Below are 25,510 nucleotides of genomic sequence, written 5' to 3'. Positions count from 1 at the left end.
ATTAACACTTAAATTTACATATACACTTTTAGGAGGAAGCGAAAGCTAAACCTAAACTAGAGGAAGTAAAGGTATATTTAGATCTGATTATCTTGCAGCAATATATATTTATGCAAGTCTAGCTCGCGGTTTACAAAAGAAAAAAATGCATAAATTATATATAGTAAATAAATATGATATTTTAAAAGACACTATTTAAACATCAATCACACACTTTTAGAAAGCGCCAAAGGCGAAGTCTAAATCGAGCGAAATACAGGTATAAAAAGTGTTGTATTATTTAGAAGAAAAACTCAATAATTAGGTTCAATAATTAGGCTTTTAAAATGCAGTGAAACTATATCATTGCGATGAAAAATGTACAATGTTTTACTTTACATATACACTTTTAGGAAGAATCTAAAATTAAAGAGGAAGATGTAAAGGTACACGTACATTTGTACACTATTTTTGACAACATCATATACATCATACATTCGGAAGAATAACAAAACAAATAAAGATAATTAGATGAAAAATTTAGCTTGAAGTATTACTTTTGCAATTATCATTTTACATAAAAATTAAACAGAATTGATATCATATTTAAAGGGTAAGACGAGGTATACGATATACTTTTTCACAATCTTTTTTTATAATCATGTATATTTATTTTATTGTGTAGGTATACTTTTTAAGTTTTTATGTATATTTTACACATAAATATTATAATTGTAAAAATACTTTTAGGTTGAAGAAAAGCCTAAAGCTAAACCAGGGGAAGTCAAGGTAAACAAAACATACTTGTACAAGTTAACAAAATATAAAATACATATAAAATACAATATTAAAAATTAAAAAAATTAAAAATTAAAATGATATTATTAAGTACTCGTATATTTTTAGGAAACACCGACGGTTAAACCAAATAAATTAAAGATACATCAAATGCTTATTATATCAAAACTAAAACTTTTATTTTGAAAATTTTAGAAACACAAAAAATATTAAAAGCTTTGAATATTAAAAATACTAAAAGTATTGCGGATATACTAATTCAAAAAACGTAAATCTCAAAAATTGTTTAGTGTTTTGTAATAAAATTAAAAGATTTTTATCTTTTATGTCTTTAAACAATAATTAATGATCTTCTAATATAGTTTATTGTTAGGTTTTTTACTAAAATACATATTAACAAAAGCAGAACATTATGAGTATTCTAGAAGAAAATTTTTTATTTTGTATACATTAATTTATAACAGAATTATTTAAACATTCAGAAATTAATATAATATAAAATATAATATAATTAATTTTTAAGAAATTAAATTATTATTATTAAAAAGAAATTTACAGAGCATTGAATTGAAACAAATTTTGCTATTTGTAGAAAGAGGAACCTGCAACGAAACTTACATCTAAACCAGTAGAACCGAAGGTACATTTGATAAAACACATACACAATATACATACAATCTAACATTGATATTTTTATAAAACAGGATACAAATTTTATAAAGAAAGAGTTTAACTTTTATATTTCTATTTGCAGAAAGAAGAAGAGATCACTAAGAAAGGTCTGAAGTCCGTCAAAGTAATTATAATTTTTATAATAAAAAATATTAATATAGAGTCTCTAATACACACGCATATTTTTTGAGTCTAACTTAATATTATTAAGAAAAAGAAAAAAATTCAATTTTCTCTTTATTAAGTATTTCTAAAATGTTTTATACAATTGTAGAAAAAAAGATATAGATATATGTATATTGCTAATATTCAATTTTTATTTATTTCAGCAACTCGAGGAGGAGAAGAAAATTCAAGAAAAAGTCGAGCTTAAGGTAATTTTATTTCTCTCATCACATTTCACGATTAACCGTTTAAAGTAATGTTTAATATTACACAGTTAGTAGATGTAAAAACAATAACGAAATTAAGTTAAGAAATTAGTATTAAAGAAAAGTTTGATTTAATATTCAATTAAATATTATGAGATTTAATTTAGTATCGTTGAATGAATAGTATTAGATTAACTTAGTTTTGTGCATTCCTTGCTTTTTAAAATTTGGTTTTGATATACCGCAAAGCGAACATATTTATATACTTGACATGAAGCTTTTCTCCTAACAACGATATATTAATACAGCCGAAGAATATCATCGAGACCAAACCGAAATCCCGTTTACCACCAAAACAGGAAGTAAAAACCGAAAGCTTTCAGGGGATTCAGCTTAAACCAGTTACGAAGGATCCGAAACAGCCTCAACAGGCTGAAAATGGCAGGGATCTCAAGGTAGCCCTGCAAAAGGGATCAACGCGATCTTGTTGCACAATTTCTATGTCTCGCATTCTGTGTTTTTAAACTGCTAAATTTCAATTTACAGCAATTCTAATTTCGTTTTCTAATTATTAAACAGCGCCGAAATATACTTGTGCGCATTCTTTTTTCTCTATATATATATATATGTATATATATATATACTTAAAGATATTTCTCTCACTCTATGTTCTTAATACAAGTAAAATTAATTAAACATTCTCTGTCTAAACTTATTTTCTCTCTGAATAATATTTATATTCTACACATGTTTATATATTGCAGCACATTTCTAAATTCTACGTTGCACTCATCTTTCTTCGATATATTCTAACTCTTCTGTGATTAATTTTATTTATGTTAATAACGTTTATGTTAATAAGAAACGCATAGAAATCTCTTTTAAGAGATTGATATTTCTTCTTTCTTTTAATCCTCTCTGTCTTCGCACATCTTTTCGCTCTATTCTCACAAGGTTATCTCTGATACTCATTTTTCCTTGTTATCAGAGATTTGTACAAGGATTAAACCAGCACCATGTCTGACACGTAATAATGTTTATCTTCTTGCAAATTTCTTTTTAATCTTATATCATTTATTATTTGTAATGCAGAAAACTGAAAAGATGGAAAAGGTCGATGCAAAGAAGGTAAAGGCAACGAAGGCAGCGAAGGACGCAAGTTACGAGCTCCCGGAGATTCCGGATTATGAAAGGGCTGTCCTGGAGAAACCTGAAGAATTTGATTTTGGCGACTTTGTTCCTCGCGATAAAACGAAACTCGAAAGACCGGTCACACAGGTAAGGAAGTAGTTAAAATCTCTGTATATAAACGATATTTTATAATCATTATGTTAGAATAATAAAAGAAATAAAAAATAATTTAAACATTTATAAAGATATATTGAAAAATATATTTTATTATTAGTTCATAAAAAATTTGTAGAGATTTATAGAAAAGATCTAGTAATATATAAATTTAATTAAATGTCAATTAAATTTTCCACTAATTATATGTTTTTTGTTTTCATGTTGCCGTGCAGAAATTCGATTCTAAGGTAAGCAATTGTCGCTTATTAATAATGAAGGTAAAATATGAATTTGCCAAATTGCCAAACTCGTTCGCGCGAGGAATTTTGCTAATTTTGGAAATGCCACGTTACTCAAGGATGTTTTGATCGAGCCTTGCGATACGCGGTTCAGGATAATTAATTTTTACGCCCGATTTACTGACGGTTTAATTATAGCCGAGATATAAACTCACGTCACTTATTTTGTAAGCTTGGAAGGACGGTAAATTTTTAAAGAACCGTATATATCTAAAAATATAATATTTATGCGAGATGTTCCGTGCACAGATGCAAATAACAAAAAGGTCATAAAATTTTATATGATGTATAATATATTATTTATTATTTTATTTATGTATATGCTTTGTTACTCCTTTTAATTTTATTAAATGTAATAATTACATCTAATGTTTTATTAAACTGTAGAATTACTCGGGATATCCGAGAACGCTCTTACTATTTTGACTGTTTAGTTTATATTAATTTTATACTTACATTTATTTGAGTGTAAAATCGAATTATTTTCGAAATAAGCAGTCCGTGTAACAGTTCAGTTAATAATCTTTTAGATTAGGAATTAAAGCAATCTCTTCCAAAACTACGGCAAAATGATATTTCGACATGAGAATCGACCTTATATTTTCTGTTCTTGTCGAGAACGCAGTGCCATAAATATCTTCGTGCTACCTGCACAATCGCAATTAATGCGTTGCGAATGGATAGGGAAGGGGGCAGGGGAAGAAATGGAAAGGGGTAATAATCAGCCAGGTCGAATCTTGCCTTGGCAAGCGATGAATGCTTTCTGTGCATCGCGCGACGTTGCGCCCGCGACAGAACTATTTTAGCGAATAAATGCTCGTATATCATCCCCTTGAAATCGGTTTCTCGTCTTCGTCGTCGTCGTCGTCGTCATCGTCGTGAACGAGGATGGGGAAAACGTCGATCGCTATTTTCGGCCTTATTACGACTGACCCAATAGCAACTCGGATTCGAATTGCAGGGTCAGTCGTAATCGCCCTACGTGCGCGACCGTATTAAATTAACGTGTTAACAAATTCTGATACTTCGATATCTCGGCTGATAAAGTCATCGTTTTGGATCGCTATCAAGTAATGACTTGTTATTAATAAAACCGAATCATTAAAGTGTATTTGTGGATTAGGTTGAAAGTTATCAAGGATTGGTTAACGTAATTGTGATTCTGTTTAGCTTTATCAATTCATAAATGTTTAAATCTTAAAAAAAATGTAATTTGTATTTATAATTTATATTTGTTAAATAATATATTAACATCCTTTTTTTAATCATGTTAAGAAACAAAACTAAGTATACTTATCTAAAAATTATTTATTAATAAAACATATGGAGCTAAATTTTTTTTGCCAATCAAAGAGAAAAGATTAGATTAAGGTTACGTGTAATTGGTGTAAAGGAACATTAAATTAATTAACAAAATTGAAAAAAGTTTTAACTTTTTATTTAACCTTCTAAACAGACTTGATAGGAAGCAAGCACTATTAATCAATTAATTTTTGATCGTCGTAGCCGAAGTTACCGGAAATTAAAGCGCCCGAAACACCCAAGATTGAAGTTATCAAAGACGTGACACCGGTCGGCAGCAGAAAGGGCTCTTTAGCACCCGGAAGCGGTGCTGGCAGTCGACGTGGTTCGCTCATACCGCCCGAGGAATTAGGTCGTAGGCCCAGCTTGATCATTAGTGACGAGGTATGTTACGGAATGTATTGTGTGATCACGAAAATATATAGACTACCTTATAGGGGACCGAGCTGAAGAATGCAACAGAGGCGAGTAGAGTGACATTCTAGAGATATTCTAATTTAATTTCTTTAAATCGCTAAGTTTGCAAAAAAACTTAATTTAACTTTAATTTATGTTTTGATCTATATAGAATACTAAAGTATCAGTAATTTAATTTTCAAGCTATTGTACAAATAGAATTTCGTGAGCTTGAAACTTTGTTGCATTCTCATGCGCTCATGAAAGATCGCCCAGTTTGCTTTGTAGAAAACTTATTTGTGTCTAAGGAAACACATCATTCACTGATCTTATTAATTTATTGGAAGAACCTTGTCAAATCGCCAAACATTGTTCCAATTAGGAACGTGAAAGTTCAAAAATAAATGACTATGACGCGATGAATCTATTTTTAATATAGAATATATTAAATTACAAATTAATATTAAGGTCTCATTAAAATTTGATGGATTTAAAACTTGATGTTTCCTCTTATATATACAATTATAATTGTATTATAAAAAAAATTACTTTTATATTTTTAGTTTTTATTATTTATATATATCTATTCTATTTTATATGTCAATAAAGCAAAAAGGGTGATATGACACATTTTGCACTCTTGAATATACATATAAAATATATAACGAGAATAATATTTTAAAAAATTATTTTAATGTCTATACATTTTTTTAAATAATATAGAGAGAAAATTATATTAAATATAAAATCCATATATTAAATTAATTGAAATATATGTATTTTAATATTATTATTGAATTAATAATCTATATTTTTTGTACAAATTCTACATTTCTTCAAATTAATTTAATATACAATATAAAATTATAGGTTTCCATTTTCTGTATTACTTTAGAATATGTTATACTGAATATATTTCAAAGTGCAAAGTGTTTGTACGAGTCCCACTAGGTAGATGATTAATGAGTCGCGTAAGACACTCGACGAACAAGTAGGTAGACTGGCTACTGCTGGTTGGCCCTAGGGTTTTTTGTAGCTTTTTTTTGAGTTTTATAGTGTAAGTCCAGTGATGGTCTTAGTGGTGTCGTACTCGTGATAGATACGCGCCGTGAATCCCCGACGACGAGTTCGTCGAGTGACGCACGTCGCGTTTAGTGTCAGCAAGGCGTGAGATTTAGATTAGAAACCTCTCATCAGTGAAAGATCCAGAGTTTACCAGCTTCTGAAGCATCTTCCTTTCTTCCTTTGACCCTTCCTCCGAAAAAAATTGAATTCCGTTACCTTCCATCGTCAGCAAAGGCATTTCTCCCAAAAAGAAAAAGAGAATGGAAAGTCAACTTGTGATGCGTAATATTGAGGACGTTCAAGATTGGTGCATATTGACTTGCAAAAAGCAAGAATCTGAAGAACTAAATAGACACTTCCTGGAGAAGAATATCGAAGAAACACGGATAATTGACGATTATGTGGATAACCTCAGCTAAGAGTGAGACGATCGAAGGCGTTCCCCGTAAAATTTGCATCGGATATTTCGTTACTTCGAGATAAGATCCCACATTTTTTGGTCTTAAAATAATCTTTCTAAATTATAATTAGCGTTTTACACCTTAATAAATATTTTTAGCTTAACTGCTTAAAACTAGAGCAACTTTCGGGAATGAAAATAGCAGAAAAGCATTAATTAAAGTTACTAAAATTAAACAGACGCATAACTTGCGTTGATGTAATTAATTTTAGTCAATTTCGCGAGACTTGGTTCAGTTTCAAGCTAGAGATAAAGCGGGGAGTGCGTTTTGATATGTCTAACAGGGTGGTAGGACAAACGCCGATCGATCGAACGATCATATTATACAATGTAAACATGTTGCAGCATCGTTTATTGTGTATACACGCAAACACAAACATACACGTGCACAATACAACCATCTTTACCTCGCAGTAGTGCTTAATAGAGATTTGGTCCATAGGAGCATAGGAAGCTTCGTCCCGGCGAGGTGCTGGACGAGCGAAAGGTGAGATAAATCGCTGAGAGAAAAACGCGGAAGCGAATGTCTCGTCTGCAACCTTACTCGACTACCAAATGCACTTCTACTTACTTTTCTCACACACTCTTTCGTACACACTTACCGGAGTATCGCGCAAAGAGAATCCGCACTACGGAATAAATAAAAAAGAACTAAATTGTTTAATGCAATTTTTTAATGAAATATTTAATGCAATTTTATCACTAATGATGAAATCTTTCCGATTGTCTTTGCTCGATTTTGCCTGCTCCTTTTACTACTATTTACTTATTGTGGTCGTACTTTATGGCACGAGTCGTCCTGAATTTAATTCACGCACATTTTATAACGATAATGGTTTGATTATTTAATTAATGAGTAAATTTCATATCGAGAGCAAACAATTAAATTCCCGACGATGACGTGTGAAACTTTGGAAAAGTTTCAGCATCCTTTATTTTTAAATAATGTAAATCTTTTTTTAACATAATTTCTTAATAGACACTTTGGAAAATTAATAAACATTAATAGATATTTTGGAAGATCTTGTTGTTTAATTTGGTAAAATAAAAGATGTTGGAGCAATATCTCGCACGTGCCTTTCGACATACGTAATCCAAGATCGTAAAGCGAGTAAAAAGCGAATGCATCTTTGCACTTGGCACGGATCTGTTGCAACCGATATGCATATTCTGACGATAATAATAATAATAACAATAATATTAATTGATAATGCGAGATGAGAGAAGCGAAAGAAGTCAGGGATTGTTCGTGTGCATGTTAATCACTCGCATACAAGATTTTAAGTCTTTCCTGGCTTACATCTTTATCCAATAGATCACTGGGTGATCTTGGCAAGCACTGTGCCGTTGTAGATAGACATCGACGCTAATAAATATCTCGAGCAGCGCGACAAGACGTGTGAATCATGTCTGACGATCAAGCTTCATCGTCCGTGTGAAACACTTATTTCATTTCTGTTAGTTGAATGTACATTACTATCAAATTTAAATTATTATCTCGCATACTGATCTAGTAAATTCTAACATTTTGTCGCGCAAAAGTGAAAATCCCAAGAATTTGATTGGACTCGAACGAATTTACGTGGGTTGTTCTAAAAATTTTCTCTGAATTCTCTTGTGACAAAGTTTTAAACATCAATATATTGAAGGTATTTATGAGTGTAAATAATAATTTTACTAAGATAATGTTGCGATCTTATAACTAGCCACGGATACGCCCTTGCTTCTCTTTAGTCGATTATGTTGAACCTTTATGTTGTAAAAAATCAATAATTATATTAAAATAATTATATTAAAAAGTTGTAATAAATTTACGAAACAGCGATTATATAAAACCGCATTGAAATTATAGTTTGAAGTTGTCAATTCATGTTGAAATTCATATGAATATACTGAAGATGTGACAGAGGTTTGAGATAATCGACATGCAGTTTTCAGATTATTCTTACGAATGGCGATTCACTCTTTAAAAGATCCGTCTCTTTCATACGATCACATGCAATCTGGTTGCACTTAAACTCACTGACGTATTAGCTGACAACGCGCACTGTTGTGTCGCCGAATCGCACTGTTCTGTCTAGCAATGCACCCGCACAGAAATGCAAACGCACAAGCCGTCGCAACGTCGGTAAGGCGAGCCTCGAACAGCCCCCATTTGTGTTCGTCTACCGCGATTCTCCCTTGTTCCTTCAACCCCAGACTTTTATTTATCCGTGTCCTTACCAGAGTCTCTGTCCTAAGTAAATAATCAAAAAGCAGTTCCGTTTTAATCCGGCAAAAAGAGCCAATTCTTGCCCCTTAACAGAAATAGCAAAGCCAGCACGCAGGAGCATTTTTATTTTCCATTTTCGAAATCAGCGCTTTTTGTCAACTGTTTCTGTAAAAGAGAAAGAGGTATTTTAATGTCCGTTCTGTATAAATCTATCGGGAAACTTTAACAAAAATCCGTGTTTGTAACCAAAGCGACAAAAAGGAATATGATGACGAGCAGTCACTTGACCCTCATGTGTTCGTCTCTGTGATTTTTGCAGTTGGGAAAGTTACGGCCCGGTGAGGTTTTCGAAACAAAGGTGAGATTTGTGTTCGCTATAACACAAAGCTTACCTGCTCAAAGTACTATACCAGCAATTTTTCGTATCATGTATTGTTCTGTCTTTTTTCTTTTTTTTATCTTATGGACACCGACCGCCCTTTTTGGATTTTTCTATTTTTCTGCGCCCTCCCCCCTCAAGCTCTTATAATTTTTAAGCGTCGATTTTATTTCCATGTTCGCCTACAGAAAGACAAAATAATAAAAGCCCAATAACTAAAAACGAAAACTAAAAACGTACTTGACGAGGGAAGTCCCCGATGAGAGAGGCAAAAGCAACGCCACGCGTTACCACGGGACGGCAATAATAATATTAATAACAATAATGACGATATATGACAATGATGATATTAATAATAATAAAAAACATAATTCTGCGACATGTTTTTAACTGAAGTTTTTGAAGTTGCTGCTACTGCTGCTGCTGCTACTGTAAACACGCTAGCCGCTATTTTCTCAACCATTTGCGGTTTAATACCGTAATTTTTAATACCGGTTTAATATCTTTTAATATTATATGTTCGTGAGAGCATATTGGCAAATAATTTACTGATCAATAATTTGAGTTTTCTTTTTTCTCACATCGAAAAATGAATCACTTCCTCCCCCTATTATATCGAGCACTCCTAAGATAAGAGCCCACTTCTTATGGAGCCCCCCTCAGAAATAAAAAATTCTAATCTCTCTTTGCCCACCCTTTTTATGTTTCTATTTCTGTTTCTATCTCATCTTTTATTTTTTCACGCACCACACACAGACTAAGCCCGGCCGACTAGGCGCGCTGCCAGAAAAAGAGGTTAGCACAATATCTCTGTTGTGCGTATACGCATATGTATATTTTTATATTATTTTGTACATACGTTTACATATACGTTATCTACGTTTATATATACTTTATCTCGGTATTATTTTCTTATTTATTACGTGCTTAAAGTTTGAAAACTGTTTATACAGGATATTTTTGAACAGCCTCCAAAAATCTACAAAAATTGATAGATTTAAAAGATTGATTCAGATTAATAGAGAGATTATTATTTATTAATAATATTCTGCTTAAGACTATTACTCATTCTGAATAAAAAATTTTATCAAAATTAATTTGAGATCAGAAAGAAAAGTTTTTCTTACGACGCAAAGAACTGCCGATTTTTCTTTACATTTTTGTTAAAAAGAAATTAATATGAGCAAAGTTTTTGGATGTTATTCTATAAACCTGTATGTTCTATAAATATTTTGCAAAGAGCACTTTTTCGCGAATAGTCAACGCCGACGAAATGCGCTTGCGGACGGCAATTTTTTTTACATTGCATCGATTTATGTGCGAACTTTGTAATTAAAATTAAAAACACGAATCGATTCAATGTGTAACGCCTGAAGGAGCTCATTGCGGCCGCGTTGCGGAATTCTGCTTATTAGTTCGAGCGGATACACCTGTACATTTTATGCGGCTGTATAGATGCAATTTAGATGCAGTTTAGATTGTAATGGTGGTAAGAAATTGGAGTTAATTTACATTATAAATAATCCATGGAGAAAACGAAATTGCTGACATATTTTTTTATCAATCTCATTGTGTTTTGAGAAAATTGTTTGTGCGAGATCTACCACCATTAAAAATTTAGTAGTTGCAGTACGACTCAGTATCAGACTTGTCGCAGTAGTGCATTTTTATTTTAGCGTCCACGATATCCTACGAATAAAATGAAATGTTTAAAAATTTATTCCATGAAATTATTTTGGAAATACCTCAATTTAATATCTAAAAAATAAAATTGTTTTATTGTTTTATTGTTTTTTTGTTGCTAAAAATAATTTATTATTTATACAAAATTATTTATAAATTGTGGCGAATATATCTTATAAAATTAATCATCATAATAATTTGTTCTTTTATTAAAAGATTGACGTTGAAGAGTTCAGTTCTCTTCTGCAATTCTGCATATCGCTGCGATAGATTTGAAACTGAGCAGTTTGCTCCTATATGTTAAAGATATATATGTGTGAAATAACTTATTTATGTAGAATTTTATGTATAGGTGTAAATATTCATCGTGCTCACACTATATGTTAAATAGATTCAATCGAAATATTCTCATTCTCATCGTCACGAATACGATGTCCCTCTTTAAAATGAAACATTAAACATGTTCCATTTTCTCATCGTTCCGATTTATAAATGTTCGGCATCGTATTTGTGCATATCGTGTAGATATCGTAATGTGTCTCTTTGTAAATAATCCTGATAACTGATTTTCCCATTAGACGAATATTCGAACGGCAATTTAATTGACGAGGATCAGATTGGTTCACGGAGTAAGCAATCATTTCATCGCCAAAGCATAAAAATAATCATTCATGTCATACACATCATGTTGAATTCACGTATCATTCTCTTCCCCAACTTTCTGTATCTTTTATTAATTTTTTAAATGTATTTTAGTATTCTAATGATGGCTTGTAAGGCCAAGAACATCACTAATGATGTCCTTATCGTATACCTTATCAGATTATAAAAAAAAGAATTTTATTGCACTAGTAGGAATAACATAATGTAGTATGTATAATAATATAATAATTATTGTAACATAACATTGCAAATATTAAATTTAATATTGTATTTTTTTATAATTACAGAAAAGAGAATAGTTCTTTATTTTGGATTTGTACCTTAATTTTTTTCTGTAAAGTTGTTCCTCCTTGTGCAATTTAATCCCGTCTGAAAGTCTCTTGACTGATGACTATTTTATATAAATAATGATTAACTAACTTCAGCTTTAAATTCTCATCCCACGCGTAACTTGCGATTCGCATTTTTGCTTTGCGATTCACACCTCATGGCAAATGCGTTTTGCCACAATTTCACGAGTTGTGCATCGACGCACAAATATTACATCTTCATTATCGTATAAGAGCATATATTTCACCATCGGAAGAACATTTCTCATTTGTTTCTACAGTTGAAAGCAGGAATGATGCAAAAATGTCTACAAATAGACTTTAATATCATTTATGATTTCTCTTACCAGAATGGTCTTACAAATGTTTAAAAAATATTAAAATTTTGTTTTCCTGTTTTCATCAATCTCTTATTCATCTGATTAATATATTCCCTTTCTATTTCCTTTGTCCGACTATACGTATTCAAGGGATTCTTACACGTTCGATTAATTATTTATCATAAATTATTTTCTTTGCATGCAAACGAAGATAAATATGTAAAAATGGAAGGCAAGTAAGTTGATTATACAAAATTTCTAAAATAATTTATTAAAAAATATAAAATGAAAATAAAAATTTAATTAAATCGAAGATTAACAGTAATCACTAATCTTACAAAACAGTTGTTAAAATTAAATAAGAAAACCTTGAAATCGTAATGGCTATTCACAATTAAAGAATTTATGAAAGTCGGAAAGTCATGTGAAATTACCCATATTTATTGATCCCATCTTGCTAATCAATGTATTCCGAAAAGAGGATGTGTTTTAGAATTGTCACTAACATTATTGAAACTCACTTGATTTAGTGACTAACACAAAGTCACTAATGCGTGAAACGTAACGCTGATTAATAATGTAAATTAATTTTCAATGTAAATAACGTTAACTCACAATGATTAAATAAGTAATAATTAAAATGTTTAAAATACGCAAAATCGCATGAACGCTGCGGATTTTTCAAACAACAACGGCGACTTCCATTTCTTTGCTTTTTTTGTTAGTTTCTATTTTGCAAGAAATAATTAAAAAAATAATAAAATTAATTTTTATCGTCAAAAAAAAATAGGATGTATTTGTAAATAATAAGTAAATATTTATCTAACTACCATTTTTTATTATTAGGTATGAATCATTTATTAACTACATAGATTATGATTTGCGTTTCTTTGATTACATTAATTTATCAAATTTAAATTTAAATTATATCAGCAGAAGTCGTCGCGCGTTATGCTTTAAATATTCTCGCTTTTATTTAAATGCTTTTCAGTGTCTATATTAAATGCGATAGCAAAGTGTGTATAAATTTGATCACATTTTTATTTGAATGGCACAGCGTCGTCGTCCGAGTACAGCGGACATCAGAAGACCCAGCGTGGCGGACCTCGAGAATAGGATCAATTTACCTAGTACACCTTTGCGAGATGTTGGACCAGCTGGACCACCCCAGATCGTCGATGTTCAGGAATCGTACTCTGCCGTCGAAGGTAATGCATTTTGCTCTTCAACTCATAGAAAGCTTATAAAAAAATTTTTTTTTTAATTAATATATGTAATTACAGCAATAATAAATGTCTTACAACGTAAAATATTTTTTAATAACATATTCTTGTTTTACAATGTTAATTCTATTGGCATTCTTTTTATAGATTCGACGGCGTATCTTACCGTCGCGGTGGAAGGCACGCCCGCGCCAACTTTCAAATTCTACAAGGGTATTACCGAGATCATCGAGGGTGGCCGCTTCAAGTTCCTCACTGATTCGGAGACCAACACGATCACCCTCTGCATGAGGAAGACGAAACCCAACGACGAGGGCACTTACAAGATCGTCGTGAGCAACATCCATGGCGAAGATTCCGCCGAGATGCAGCTCTACGTTTCCGGTGAGTCAACCTAATATTCTTATAGTTATATAATTTACATGTATCCGAAACGCAATCTTAGCATGGTGTCCAGTTAATATAGATCAGTAACTTAATATAAACACCACATAAAAAGTAAGAACGAATTACGTTTTTCTATTTAATTTATTTACATTTAAAAAATTTAGATATTATATACTTACATCATATTTAATTTAACTTTAATATAATCTCTATAATTCTAATATTTAAAATATATACATTAGTAATAACACAAAATTTGCTTTATTATTTTAAATTTTGATTTGTTGGATGAATAACAGACGCCAGTGGCATGGACTTCCGTGCTATGTTGAAGAAGAGGAAATATCAAAAATGGGCGCGAGAAGAAGCTGAGCAAGAAAAAGTAGATTTGAAGGAAGTCGAGAAGCCCATGCCGGCATTGAAGAAAGTAGAAAAGGTATGTTTAATTTTACACATATACAAATATAAACTATGTAAAAAATTAATAAGTTAATTGTTTAGCAAGACTAAACTAAAATTTATTTGAATATTTTATTCAACTTATATCTCTTATATCTCTTCAACTTTAAAATAAGTTTAATTCTATACATATATATATTGCGCGTAATATTTTTAAATAAAATTGGTTACGCATCACATTTACAATCGCCATCGTAATACATGTAATACATAATGGAGATGTGCGAATGTGATTTCAGTACGCCATTAACAGCCTCATAGTGTCTTCATGAATGTAAAAACAGGTGAAAACACAATGTTAGATACGTAACATAAATTTAATGCCGCCTGTTGAATTACCTACTTTATAAATCCATATTCTAATTTGAAATTCTCTTTTTGTTTTTTTTTTATTTGACAATTATATTATAACAAGATACCCTTTCATTTAATTACAAACAAATTAAAATAAGTCGGAAGCTAACATTTTCATTTTTTATTTAAAATAATATTACAGAATAATATTTTGGATAGATAATTAAATACATTAAATAATGTTTTCATTTAGCATATAGCTAACGGCAACTTAGTAGAGATTTTTGAAGATAGAGTACATTTTCAAGATTTCAGAATGCATTTTCTGCCTGTTCCTTTCTCTGTGTCTTTCTCTTCTCTTCTTTGTCTATCTCTATCTCCTAGTCGCTAGGAAGTGAACAGCATGGATCGGGCTGGTTTCAAGACGGCGAGGAAATAGTCATCTTGTCAGCCGGTGTGGAGATCTTTCGAATTTCTCTCGACAAGAAGGGTGAAACTAACTGGAGCTGGCTCAAGGTCTTTTCCCGAGCGATTTACATAATAAATCATAGTGACAATGACAATACAACGATTACGATTTTAAAACATTGACGAAACATTAGGACTTACAATCTGACTTTATTTCTTTAAATATTAACAGATTTTTAAATAAATAATTTTACTATATCTCTATAAAGTGGGAAAGAATTATAGAATAGTAGATTTTTTGATTGTTATCAGAAGATTTGAAACTCTCGCGGCGTTATTTAAATTCTGCTATATAATTAAAAAAAATTATATAAACAGGCAATTAGAAATTGGCGCTATAGACGGTGCGCAGTTTTTGTTTCTTTAAAATTAATTATATTTTATATCATTACTTGTACATGTTGTAGCTAATCTGTTAGCCTTCTTTAGCAAATTTACAGTATATGTTACAGTACGTTGCTTATCTATCTTACAAAAATCGATGTATGTTGAAATAACAGTCGATATCATTGTGTGGCAGTAACATTCATCCATTTCAGAATAAACATTCCTAGTTTGAAAGCTGGATGATAGCGAATGACTGAAAATCTAATTAATTATAAATAATAATCATGACATAAAAATATTTTTTAGCTTATTAATTATTATTTACAATTAATTAGATTTCCAGTCATTCACTACCACCCAGCTTTCAAAGTGGAAATTTTTATTCTGAAATGGATGAATGTTACTGCCACACAATGATATCGACTGTTACTTCAACATACATCGACTTTTATGAGATTCATGGATAACCAATGTATTGTAATATATATTGTAAATTTGTTGAAGAAGGCCAAAAGATTAGCCGAAACAAGTAATGATATAATATATAATTTAAAGAAACAAAAACTGCGCACCGTCTACAGCATCAATTCCCAATTGCCTGTTTATATGATTTTTTAAAATTATTATCTTGGGAATTTAGTTTTGCTATATAAGTTTTCTACTTCCCCTTTATCTTCACTTTATCGAGCAAGCAACATAACTTTCTTTTTTCATTTTTAACGTATGCACTTTTATGGTTTAGAGTTAATGCTGCACTTTAAATTACATTACTGCTATCCCTCTTTTGTGCCTTTAAGTTGTTAAATTATTCAAATTCTGGATTGATACATTTGATTTTACTATGAAGAATTGATAATTCAAGAGTTCATTTTAAAGTGCATGGAAATTACATTGTAAACATTATTTTATCGCAGGGGGGGGGGGTATATCCAAAAATTTTCTTTATACATATATACCCTAATAAAGCTCTATCTAATGAAAGTTTCAGAAATTGCACAATCCTAACCGAGAGAAAAAATATTTTATTTGTGACAATAAGAAAATTATTTGGAATCAAAAGTAAAGTTGCATTTTTTATAATTAAAATAAGAAGAATAAAAAATTTCAGTGAGAGTTAAATCTGCCAAACTTTCTCCTCTCCCTCACGACTATAATGCGCACACTGAGGGCTAGCTGTATATGTTTACATTTATTATATATTTCTCTATTAACAAGCAAGCACGATAATTAACGTAACTGAAAAGTTCCTAGTAGAAATAAAAATGTAAACTATCGATAACGTGTGATATAATTGGCATTATTCCAAACATTGCATGTGACACTTCCCACATTAGAAGAAAAGCATTATCTTTAAACATGTAGAAGTAACGTAGGACAAGATAAGAACTCTAATATAATGAATTTTACAGTTATAAATAAAAAATGTTCAACAATTAAATATAAGATGTCTCGATGACAAAAAGCGCATTATACAATCGGAAAAAATTAATTAAATGTCATTTTTCTTTTTTAAATTTTTATCAGATATTTCTTTAAATCAGAGTTCTTTGATCGCGCGCTATTGGCTAATTGTATAAGAGTGACTTTAACCATGATGTGTGTATGCCGGGCATGTAGGATATCTTCGACATTCAGCGCAGGCCAAGTTTGCAGGAGCTAATCGTCGACTGGCCAAAACTAGCGACACACGCCAAGGAGAAGGTTCGCGAAAAAAAGTCTTAAGGGAATGCATCCTTGTATTAAATTCCAAAAAGCCATGAAACAGAGAGCAGAACCGCCCCGCAAGGCTTCTATTTCCTGCGCGGTATTCTGGTTAATTAAATTTGAATATTACAGCACATAATTATCTATAACATATTACAAAAAAAAAATTGTTTAAAATTTATGAATTAAGAAAAACACTAAGATAAAACTTTCCTACAATACTTTTTACGTTTCAGTACTTCATCATTTTACTTCATAATTTGCCAGAATACCCCTGTGTTTTTTGGATTTTCTTGATGCTTTGAGCGAAATAAAACATAAAAATTCTGTTGTTGTAACACAGCAAAGAGATCGACTCTTACGCGATGTAAGTGTTTATAGTTATTATAACTGATCTCTTTGTTTTATTAACAGGTGTTACATCAATCCGACTAAGGATGTAAACCGAATAAATCGTTGAAAACAACAGCCAGTCAGTTATTCGCAAGAATTTATATCTACATACGTTTATTTTAATCAAATTTTTCAAAAATTTGATGTATATAATTATATTAAAGTCCGTAACTTTTCCAAAGAATATTTTAAAATTCTTGCGACTATTTACGATTGAGAGATCCCTTTGGCCTGCGCTTTTTAAAATAATTTATAAAAATTTAAAAAAATTATGAAGCAGAGGAGTAAATATAAATTTGTTAATATATGTATAAATTCTTATGCTTTTATCAGACTAGAGAGTGATTGAGATTGAGATTGAATTTAAGCAATCAGATAGAAAATCAATATCAAGTTTAGTAAATTTTGCTTTGGTCAAATTTAATTTCAATTTTAATCTTAATCTCAATCTCTCTTTAGTCTGATACGGGCATATATATCACACAGATTAATTTGGAATTACAGATATAGAATTATTTCAATTATCCGATATCTCGATTAAATTAACATTGTCTTAATCCTATTTCTATCTAAAACATGTTTTTTAATAAGAATAAAATATCTTGATTATCCAACTTCTTTAATAAATTCGATCCACATTAGGTCGGATAATCAAGGTTTTGTAATTGCAATTAAATCCATGCATCTCACGCTTGGCTAATTAAAAATGAGCCTTATTATTACATATGCTTATCATCACGCATGCACATTATTTCATGGATGTTTTTGAATTAAAGATTATTAGTCAAATAGACAAATTTTATTTAAACAATATATATTTAGATTATTTAAATAACATTCCTTATCATTAAACTTCGTTTTGTTGAGTTATGTGACTCACATTTATCTTATAAAATTGTAGAATTATTAGTAAACATGGAATATTTACGATATTCAAATATTTTAATTTGTGGTAATTATATATTATGCTTAATAATATTTAATATAGTATTTATTATTAATATTCTATATTTTGATAATATTCTGTAACAACTTAATATAACTTAACAATTGTTAGAATTATTAAAACTGTTTATGTATGTAATGATTGTAATCACTGCAGTTAATCATGCACAACTCACAATGACGAGCGACAATTGATTCAGAAAATCTGAAACAACGAAACTTATAAAACCAAATATAAATAAAGTTAGCAATAACAACTAAATTTGAAATAAAAGTCTATCATAGCTTTCCGCTGAAAGCGATCAGCGAATAAGATCAACACGACGTATTCCGAAAAGATACTGTGATAGTGGATATGCCTTTTCTTGTTTCTAGAATAGTGGATCGCGTAGGCCGTCTCTGGCCGAATTAATACCTGACTGGCCAATCCTGCATCACTTCATCAAGACGGAGGTTGGATCGATTCTCTATGAATCGAGCTTTCCATCAATAATTTCACGTGATATTGACTATCTGTTGTGCCTGTCACTGTTGCCTCGACAGTCTTCGAAACTCGACGATCTACCTATCTTCTGTCTCTGATTCGCTTGAGAGCTCTTTCTCTGGACGATTCTCTTATACAAATTAATTGTCTCATCCTAAATTCTACTACTGTTTCTTCTGCCTTCGATTAATAAATTCTATTTTATTAATTACTTAAGATCAAACGTCGTAGCTATTGTATCTTCTGGCTCGACCTATAATATAACTTTCTCTAATTCTTCTCTTATGTTTTGAGAAAATATTTTGAGATAATACTGTTTAAAATTTATTTGCAGGCATCCTAATCTGTGACAAGTTTTTCTTATAAAAAGTTGCTAATTTACATAATTGGAAAAAGTTACTTTTTCTTTTTAATTAAATTATTATTAATAAATAAGATTATAAGCTAATATATTTTTTATTAAAATATTTTTTAGCTTATTAAAATAAGTTAAATTGGATGTCAAATACAATATTTTAAATTTATTGATTTATATATTTACTTGTGAAATGCAAACTTTAATATTAAATATTAATTATCCAATAGAATTAACTTCTTGAAATCTATTAAATATTTTTTAATAATAAGACTGATTAAAACATCAGCAAAAATATTCACAGTTGGATTCCCTTGCAAATAATATCTTTCTTCATCGGTGTCGTCTCTGAATGTATTATAAGCAAAGCCTTCTTCAGCAACTATCTTCTCGCGCATTTTGCTCGAGCAATAGCAAATACATTTTTATTTTTTTTTTCAAAGCCAACATACTCTTTTTTTCCTCAAAACCGTTTAACACTAGATCATAAGCAAGATCAAAGCATCAATAATAAGCATGATAAGTCATGAGCTTGAAGACAAGCTTATCAAGCCAATTCTGTCGACGAACGATCGACCAAACTTTTTGCAAGTTTTTTGTCTAGAATTCCCTTCTAGAATCCCTTCTAGAGACCTCGTCTTCGTGCCTTTTTTCGTCGTCCTCACTTTCCGTTCTTCTGCTCATACGGAGAGGCAGGACGCCATTTTTCAAATTTTTCGCCGATTTTTCTTACTACTTTTTTTGTAGCCTGGCAAAGCGATTGCTGTCGATGTTGAACAATACTACTATTGGATTTCTTGATTAAATCTCTTGATAAATAAATATGATTCATAATTGATTGATGATATCTTTTTCGCAGAAACAAGAAAGTTTCCTGAAACCACTGGTAGATCAGTATGCCAAGGAAGGCAAAGATAAGAAGGTTGTCTTCGAAGCGAACTTTTCGAAACCGAACTGCAAGCCGAAATGGTTCTTCCGAAAAGACGTAAATATTCTTTTAAAAATAAACATTATTTAATTATATTTTTGCGAGCTACACTGAAAAAAAAGTATGAAGTCAATAAACAAAACTACGTGTTCGGATTGAAAACACTATGTATTTTAAATCCAAATGTAGTGTTTTGTTTATGGAAAAAGTTTTAAACTAAAAAACATCTTTAAGGGGCCGATTGTTCCATTTTCCAAAACTTTGTGATAATTTATCTATTGGATAAACAAAAGAGTAAAATAGTAAGAGCATAAGAAAGTCAGTGAGCTGAAGTTTATCGAAAGGTGGAACAACTCAGCCTAAATGTTTAAAAAATAGAAAGAAGAACATTTTAATAGCTTAAAATTAAACACTTCTTTTTCAGTGTATAAAAGAGTTGAGTAAGGTATATTATATTTTATGTAATATATTTTATAATTTATAGAAAAGCAGATTAAAGATTGAAGTAATTGATAATTTAAAAAATTGAAATAATTTGCTCTTTATGTAGGAATTATTCCCATCGGCGAAATACAAATTTAAAAACGAGGAGGATTGCTATCAGCTCGTTATTTCTGGGCCCAAAGTCGAAGACACTGGAAAATATACGATCGAAATTGCTGGCGTATCCAGCACAGCTTTTCTCAATGTAGATGGTACGTGACATAGTTTGAATAAATCTTCTTTCTAAGAATCAAACTTTTACACTACATAAATTTTATATTTTGAAATTCCTTTAATTTCAGAACCTGATCCAACGTATACCTTCCTAAAGCCGTTATCGAAAAAGACTAGCGGCTTTACAAAGCACGAAGCTTACATGGAATGTACAGTTAGTTCTAATATGGCGCAAATTTCCTGGTACAAAGGCAAAACGAAACTCGAGGTAATTTATTACACTGAAAATTTGAAATATTTAATATTTGTAACGTTGCAGTATTTAAAAAATTCCATTATTATTTTTTTTAGGATGGAGATCAGTATAGTATTTCCAAAGATATGTCTGGCGTGTGCCGGCTGGCGATCAGGAGCGCAACTCTCGAAGATAGTGGTGAATACACTTGCAAGATAAACAAGCAGACGGACAAGACCGAAACCATACTCACTATAGTCGGTAGGTATTATTTAAAAAAAACTATAATAATTCAATTATAATTTTTTATTTACAAAACTTTAAACGTACATGAAACTTTATATATTTATATATACACATATATATATACACATATATATATATTTTTTTTTTTAGAATATCCTTACAAGTTCGTCAAAGTACTGAAACACCAGCAGTTGATAGAAAAGGAAACCTTGACATTACTTTGCGAACTGGATGATGCCGCAGGTGAAGTCCAATGGTTCAAGGGTGACCAAGCAATCACGCCTGACAAAAGGTACCTTTTTACATAATTTTTTATTTTAAGAATATTTTTTTAATAAATAATTTCTGTACTAGAATACAAATTAAGGAAGAAGGCAGGAAACGAAAGCTCACTATTAAAGATTGTAAAGTCACCGATGCCGGACTTTACTCTTGCGTGAGTAATGCAGACAAGACCGAAGCTGAAATTGTGATAAACTGTAAATATAACATTTTTTAATTTAATTTTTTGACTGCTCTTAGAAAAAAGATTATATGGTTATGTAAAATTATATTTCTCGAAAATTATAGATGCCAATCGCTTCAACAAGAAGTTGAAGGATACTGTCGCGGTAGAAAGAGAGAAGTTGGTGCTAGACGTCGAACTTCAAGATCAGACCGCGCCAGCAGTATTCTATTTTAACGGCGAGAAGATCGAACCTAATGAGAGAGTGGAGATCAAGAATTTGGGCGGCGGTAAACATCAGTTGATCTTCAATAAGTTGGAAATGACAGACGATGGCGAGATCATGTGCGAGAGTGGTCAGCTAACTAGCAGCTGTAAACTCACTGTGAGGAACGGCGAAAGCAAACCGATCGTTGACTTCCCCGACAAAGTCGAAGGACCCTGCAGCGCTCCATTGGTCTTTGTCGTGCCTTTCAAAAGTAAGGCTCACGTCTTATATATAATATGATGTGATAAAATTTATGATGTAAAAATGTATTGTAAAATGGAAAATTTATTTTTGAAATTTGTAGTTGATGGCACCAAGCAGAGTCAAGTGGAAGCGAAACTGATGAAAGACGGCAAACCTCTACCTCTCAAGGACGTTGAAATTGTCGTTGGTGAGGATAAAATCACATATAAAATCAAGAAACCTCAACGCGAAGCGTCTGGTATCTACCAGATTAAAATTGGCAATAACCAGGGTGAAGAAGTAAAGGATGTCAATATTGTTATGCAAGGTTTGTACTTTTATAAATTTTTTTGTACGTAAAATAATATGTCTTATTTTGTCGTATTTATTAATTATTCTTTCAGACGTTCCATCTGCACCATACGACGTTGAAGTTAATGAGATTTTCCAAAATTCCTGCGTCGTGTCTTTCAAACCGTCGAAGGATGATGGCGGTGCACCCATCATGAAATATGTTATTGAACGTCTCGATCTTAGCTTAAAGTCTCAATGGGATAGCGTGGGTGAAGTCATGTCGGGCGAAAAATGTGTCTACAAAGTCGAAGATCTAATTGCGAAGAGGGAATACAAGTTCCGCATACGAGCAGTGAATAAACTCGGTTCCAGCGAACCGGCAATGTTCGGCAAACCAGTCTTAGCCAAGGATCCATGGGGTAAATTTTATCGCAAATTAATTGATTTTTTTTTATGTAGAAATTAATATTATCTTCTACAATAAAATTTATCTTCTCAAAAATTAAAGGAGATAACAAAATGATCTTAGATGTAAAAATTAATTATAAAAATTTAATTTCACTATTTGGGTGTTGATTTGGTGATTCGTAAATATAAATTAGAGTAAAAGAAGTAAATGAAGATATTCTTGTGTCTTTTAGATGAACCAGGCAAACCCACAAATGTCGACGTAACTGATTGGGACAAGGATCACGCTGATCTGACATGGACAAAGCCCGAAAATGATGGCGGTGCTCCGATTACTGGCTATATAATCGAGTACAAGGAGAAGTTTGGCAAAGAATGGGTAACGGGCAAGGAGATTGAAGGTGACGTAACTCAGGCGACTATTGACGGTCTCAAAGAAGGCACGCAGTATGAATTTAGGATACGAGCAGTAAACAAGGCAGGTCCTGGTGAACCGTCTGATGCCACTAAACCAATTATCGCCAAGTGCCGATTTGTTAAGCCATACATTGTCGGCGATGGTCTTACAAACTTAGTCGTCAAAAAAGGCCAAGTCATTAAGTACGATATCAAGTACGCTGGTGAGCCAGAACCAGAAGTGCACTGGTTCCTGGGCCAGAAGGAGATAATCCAGGATACGGCCGAAAGAGTCACGATCGACAAATACGAGAGAAATACCGTACTGACAGTTAGGAAGACCACCAGACCTGATTCCGGAAAATATAAATTGGTATTGACGAACAGTTCTGGCACCTGTGAAAGCATTGCCGACGTTGTTGTTCTTGGTGAGTTAATGGCATCTTTTAATATCTCAAAATTCTTTCAAATTAAAAATTTTTTTAATTAACATCTTTCTTGATTAAATTAAAATAAATTTTAAAGGAAATTGTACGCAAAAATTTACAATAAAGAATATATATTTTAATGAGAAAATAAAATATTTTTTTAGTTAATTAAAAGAAATTACAAATTTGAGGGTAAAAAATAATTAATTCAAATTTATTGGCGAAAAAATATTTATTTCATCGCTTAATTTTTTAATTGCAGAATATTATTCGAAAATTGTGTTACATTGTATAAATTTATTATCTTTTTACAGACAAGCCGTCAATTCCGCAAGGACCTCTCAAAGTGGAGGAAGTCCGCTCCGATCACGTTAAAGTTAAGTGGGATACGCCGGAGGATAATGGCGGTACCGATATCACAGGCTATGTATTGGAAAAGATGGATTTGGATACTGGACGATGGATTCCTGCAGGAGAAACTGGCCCCAATGAGAAGGTTTTCACGTTCTCTGGTCTAACGCCCAAGAAGAAATATAAGTTCCGTGTCAAAGCGGTCAATAAGGAAGGCGAATCCGAACCTTTGGAGGTCGAAGAAGCCATTGTCGCGAAAAATCCTTACGGTAAAAAGATATCTAACATTTCTAATAATTAATAGTTTTTCTGGATGAAAAACTAGAAAATAGATAACAAAATTATAAAGATTATGCGTTTCGCGGGTTTTTTTCGTGATCCATTTTTGGAATGCCAACGTTTCGTGAATCTTACAGTCCACTTCATCAAGGTGAGGAGTAGCCTGATACAGTATCTGATAAGAAAATTCCGCGAAATGCATAATCTTTATATAGAAAGTGGAAGCCCGTGGAAGAATATTATCAGGTAAAAAAACTATTAAGTAGACAGAAATTAATGTTTAAAATAAAATTTGATAACATAAATATTGTTAATTTAATTTGATTAATTTAATTTAATTAGGTAGTGTTAATGAAGTGATGTTTAGAGACAATTTTATATAATATTTTCGACAGATGAGCCCGGCAAACCTGGCAAGCCGCAAATCTTTGATTATGATAACGTCAGTGTATCTTTGAAATGGGAGAAACCGCAGAACGACGGTGGCAGACCAATCACTCATTATACTGTCGAGATAAAGGACAAATTCGCTGTCGACTGGGTTGAGGTAATGAAGACTACCGACTCAACACCTGAGGCTAAAGTCGAAGGCCTTAAAGAAAAGATGGTGTATCAATTTCGCGTTCGCGCTCACAATAAGGCCGGTTCTAGCGAACCAAGCGAACCTACAGACAATCATCTGTGCAAACACCGAAATTGTAAGTTAAAATTACTATGGTTCATAAGTTTTATTGTCATATAGAATTGACGGAATTTCCAATTATTAGTATTGATGATTAACCCTCCTGAGAATTTTATGTTGGTCACACAGACAAAATGACTCCAACGTTTTAATTGATTGCTGTATTTATAGCTTTGTTCTTTAAAATCACAAAAATTACTGAACATATTTTAAACATTATAGAATATTGAAATGTAATGACTTTTTAAAGTTTTTAATTTTAACACACACACACACACACACAAAACTCGCAAAGATTAACCAAGGAACAATATGCAGCCGAAGACGCAAAAAAGGGTATTGTATTTTAAACTTCGGATAAATGACAGTTTAAGTCTCGTTTTAAAAAAAGACTCTGGAAATACAAAGTCTCACATCTTTTTGAGATCCTCTGGATCTCCAATAACCACTAAGGGT

General features: G+C 31.5%; 1 protein-coding gene across 50 annotated transcripts in view; it reads left to right on the top strand.

Moving 5' to 3' along the window:
* The window catches only part of bent (projectin protein bent), a 97,059-nt gene that overhangs the window by 33,428 nt on the left and 38,121 nt on the right, over positions 1–25,510 (top strand). For 21 of the 50 annotated variants that reach the window (XM_087403740.1, XM_087403738.1, XM_087403653.1 and 18 more), the window contains 27 exons: positions 33–71; positions 730–768; positions 1,370–1,417; positions 1,532–1,573; positions 1,779–1,823; positions 2,129–2,275; positions 2,913–3,098; positions 3,341–3,355; positions 4,913–5,092; positions 7,072–7,116; positions 9,161–9,199; positions 9,977–10,015; positions 13,273–13,423; positions 13,586–13,822; positions 14,125–14,261; positions 20,114–20,239; positions 20,733–20,877; positions 20,968–21,107; positions 21,191–21,335; positions 21,471–21,612; positions 21,675–21,799; positions 21,891–22,244; positions 22,338–22,544; positions 22,621–22,929; positions 23,152–23,742; positions 24,057–24,362; positions 24,768–25,070. In XM_087403740.1, the coding sequence (XP_087259866.1) occupies positions 33–71; positions 730–768; positions 1,370–1,417; positions 1,532–1,573; positions 1,779–1,823; positions 2,129–2,275; positions 2,913–3,098; positions 3,341–3,355; positions 4,913–5,092; positions 7,072–7,116; positions 9,161–9,199; positions 9,977–10,015; positions 13,273–13,423; positions 13,586–13,822; positions 14,125–14,261; positions 20,114–20,239; positions 20,733–20,877; positions 20,968–21,107; positions 21,191–21,335; positions 21,471–21,612; positions 21,675–21,799; positions 21,891–22,244; positions 22,338–22,544; positions 22,621–22,929; positions 23,152–23,742; positions 24,057–24,362; positions 24,768–25,070 (4,282 nt within the window). The remainder of the gene's footprint in view (positions 1–32; positions 72–729; positions 769–1,369; positions 1,418–1,531; positions 1,574–1,778; positions 1,824–2,128; positions 2,276–2,912; positions 3,099–3,340; positions 3,356–4,912; positions 5,093–7,071; positions 7,117–9,160; positions 9,200–9,976; positions 10,016–13,272; positions 13,424–13,585; positions 13,823–14,124; positions 14,262–20,113; positions 20,240–20,732; positions 20,878–20,967; positions 21,108–21,190; positions 21,336–21,470; positions 21,613–21,674; positions 21,800–21,890; positions 22,245–22,337; positions 22,545–22,620; positions 22,930–23,151; positions 23,743–24,056; positions 24,363–24,767; positions 25,071–25,510) is intronic. The other 29 variants (XM_087403630.1, XM_087403674.1, XM_087403775.1 and 26 more) reach the window with 14 other exon arrangements.

This window comes from Acromyrmex echinatior, chromosome 1, assembly GCF_024713525.1.
Source record: "Acromyrmex echinatior isolate Ae372 chromosome 1, ASM2471352v2, whole genome shotgun sequence".
Classification (NCBI taxonomy): domain Eukaryota; kingdom Metazoa; phylum Arthropoda; class Insecta; order Hymenoptera; family Formicidae; genus Acromyrmex; species Acromyrmex echinatior.
The sequence above is the reverse complement of the archived record's forward strand: the minus strand, read 5'-3'. Positions and strand labels throughout refer to the sequence as shown.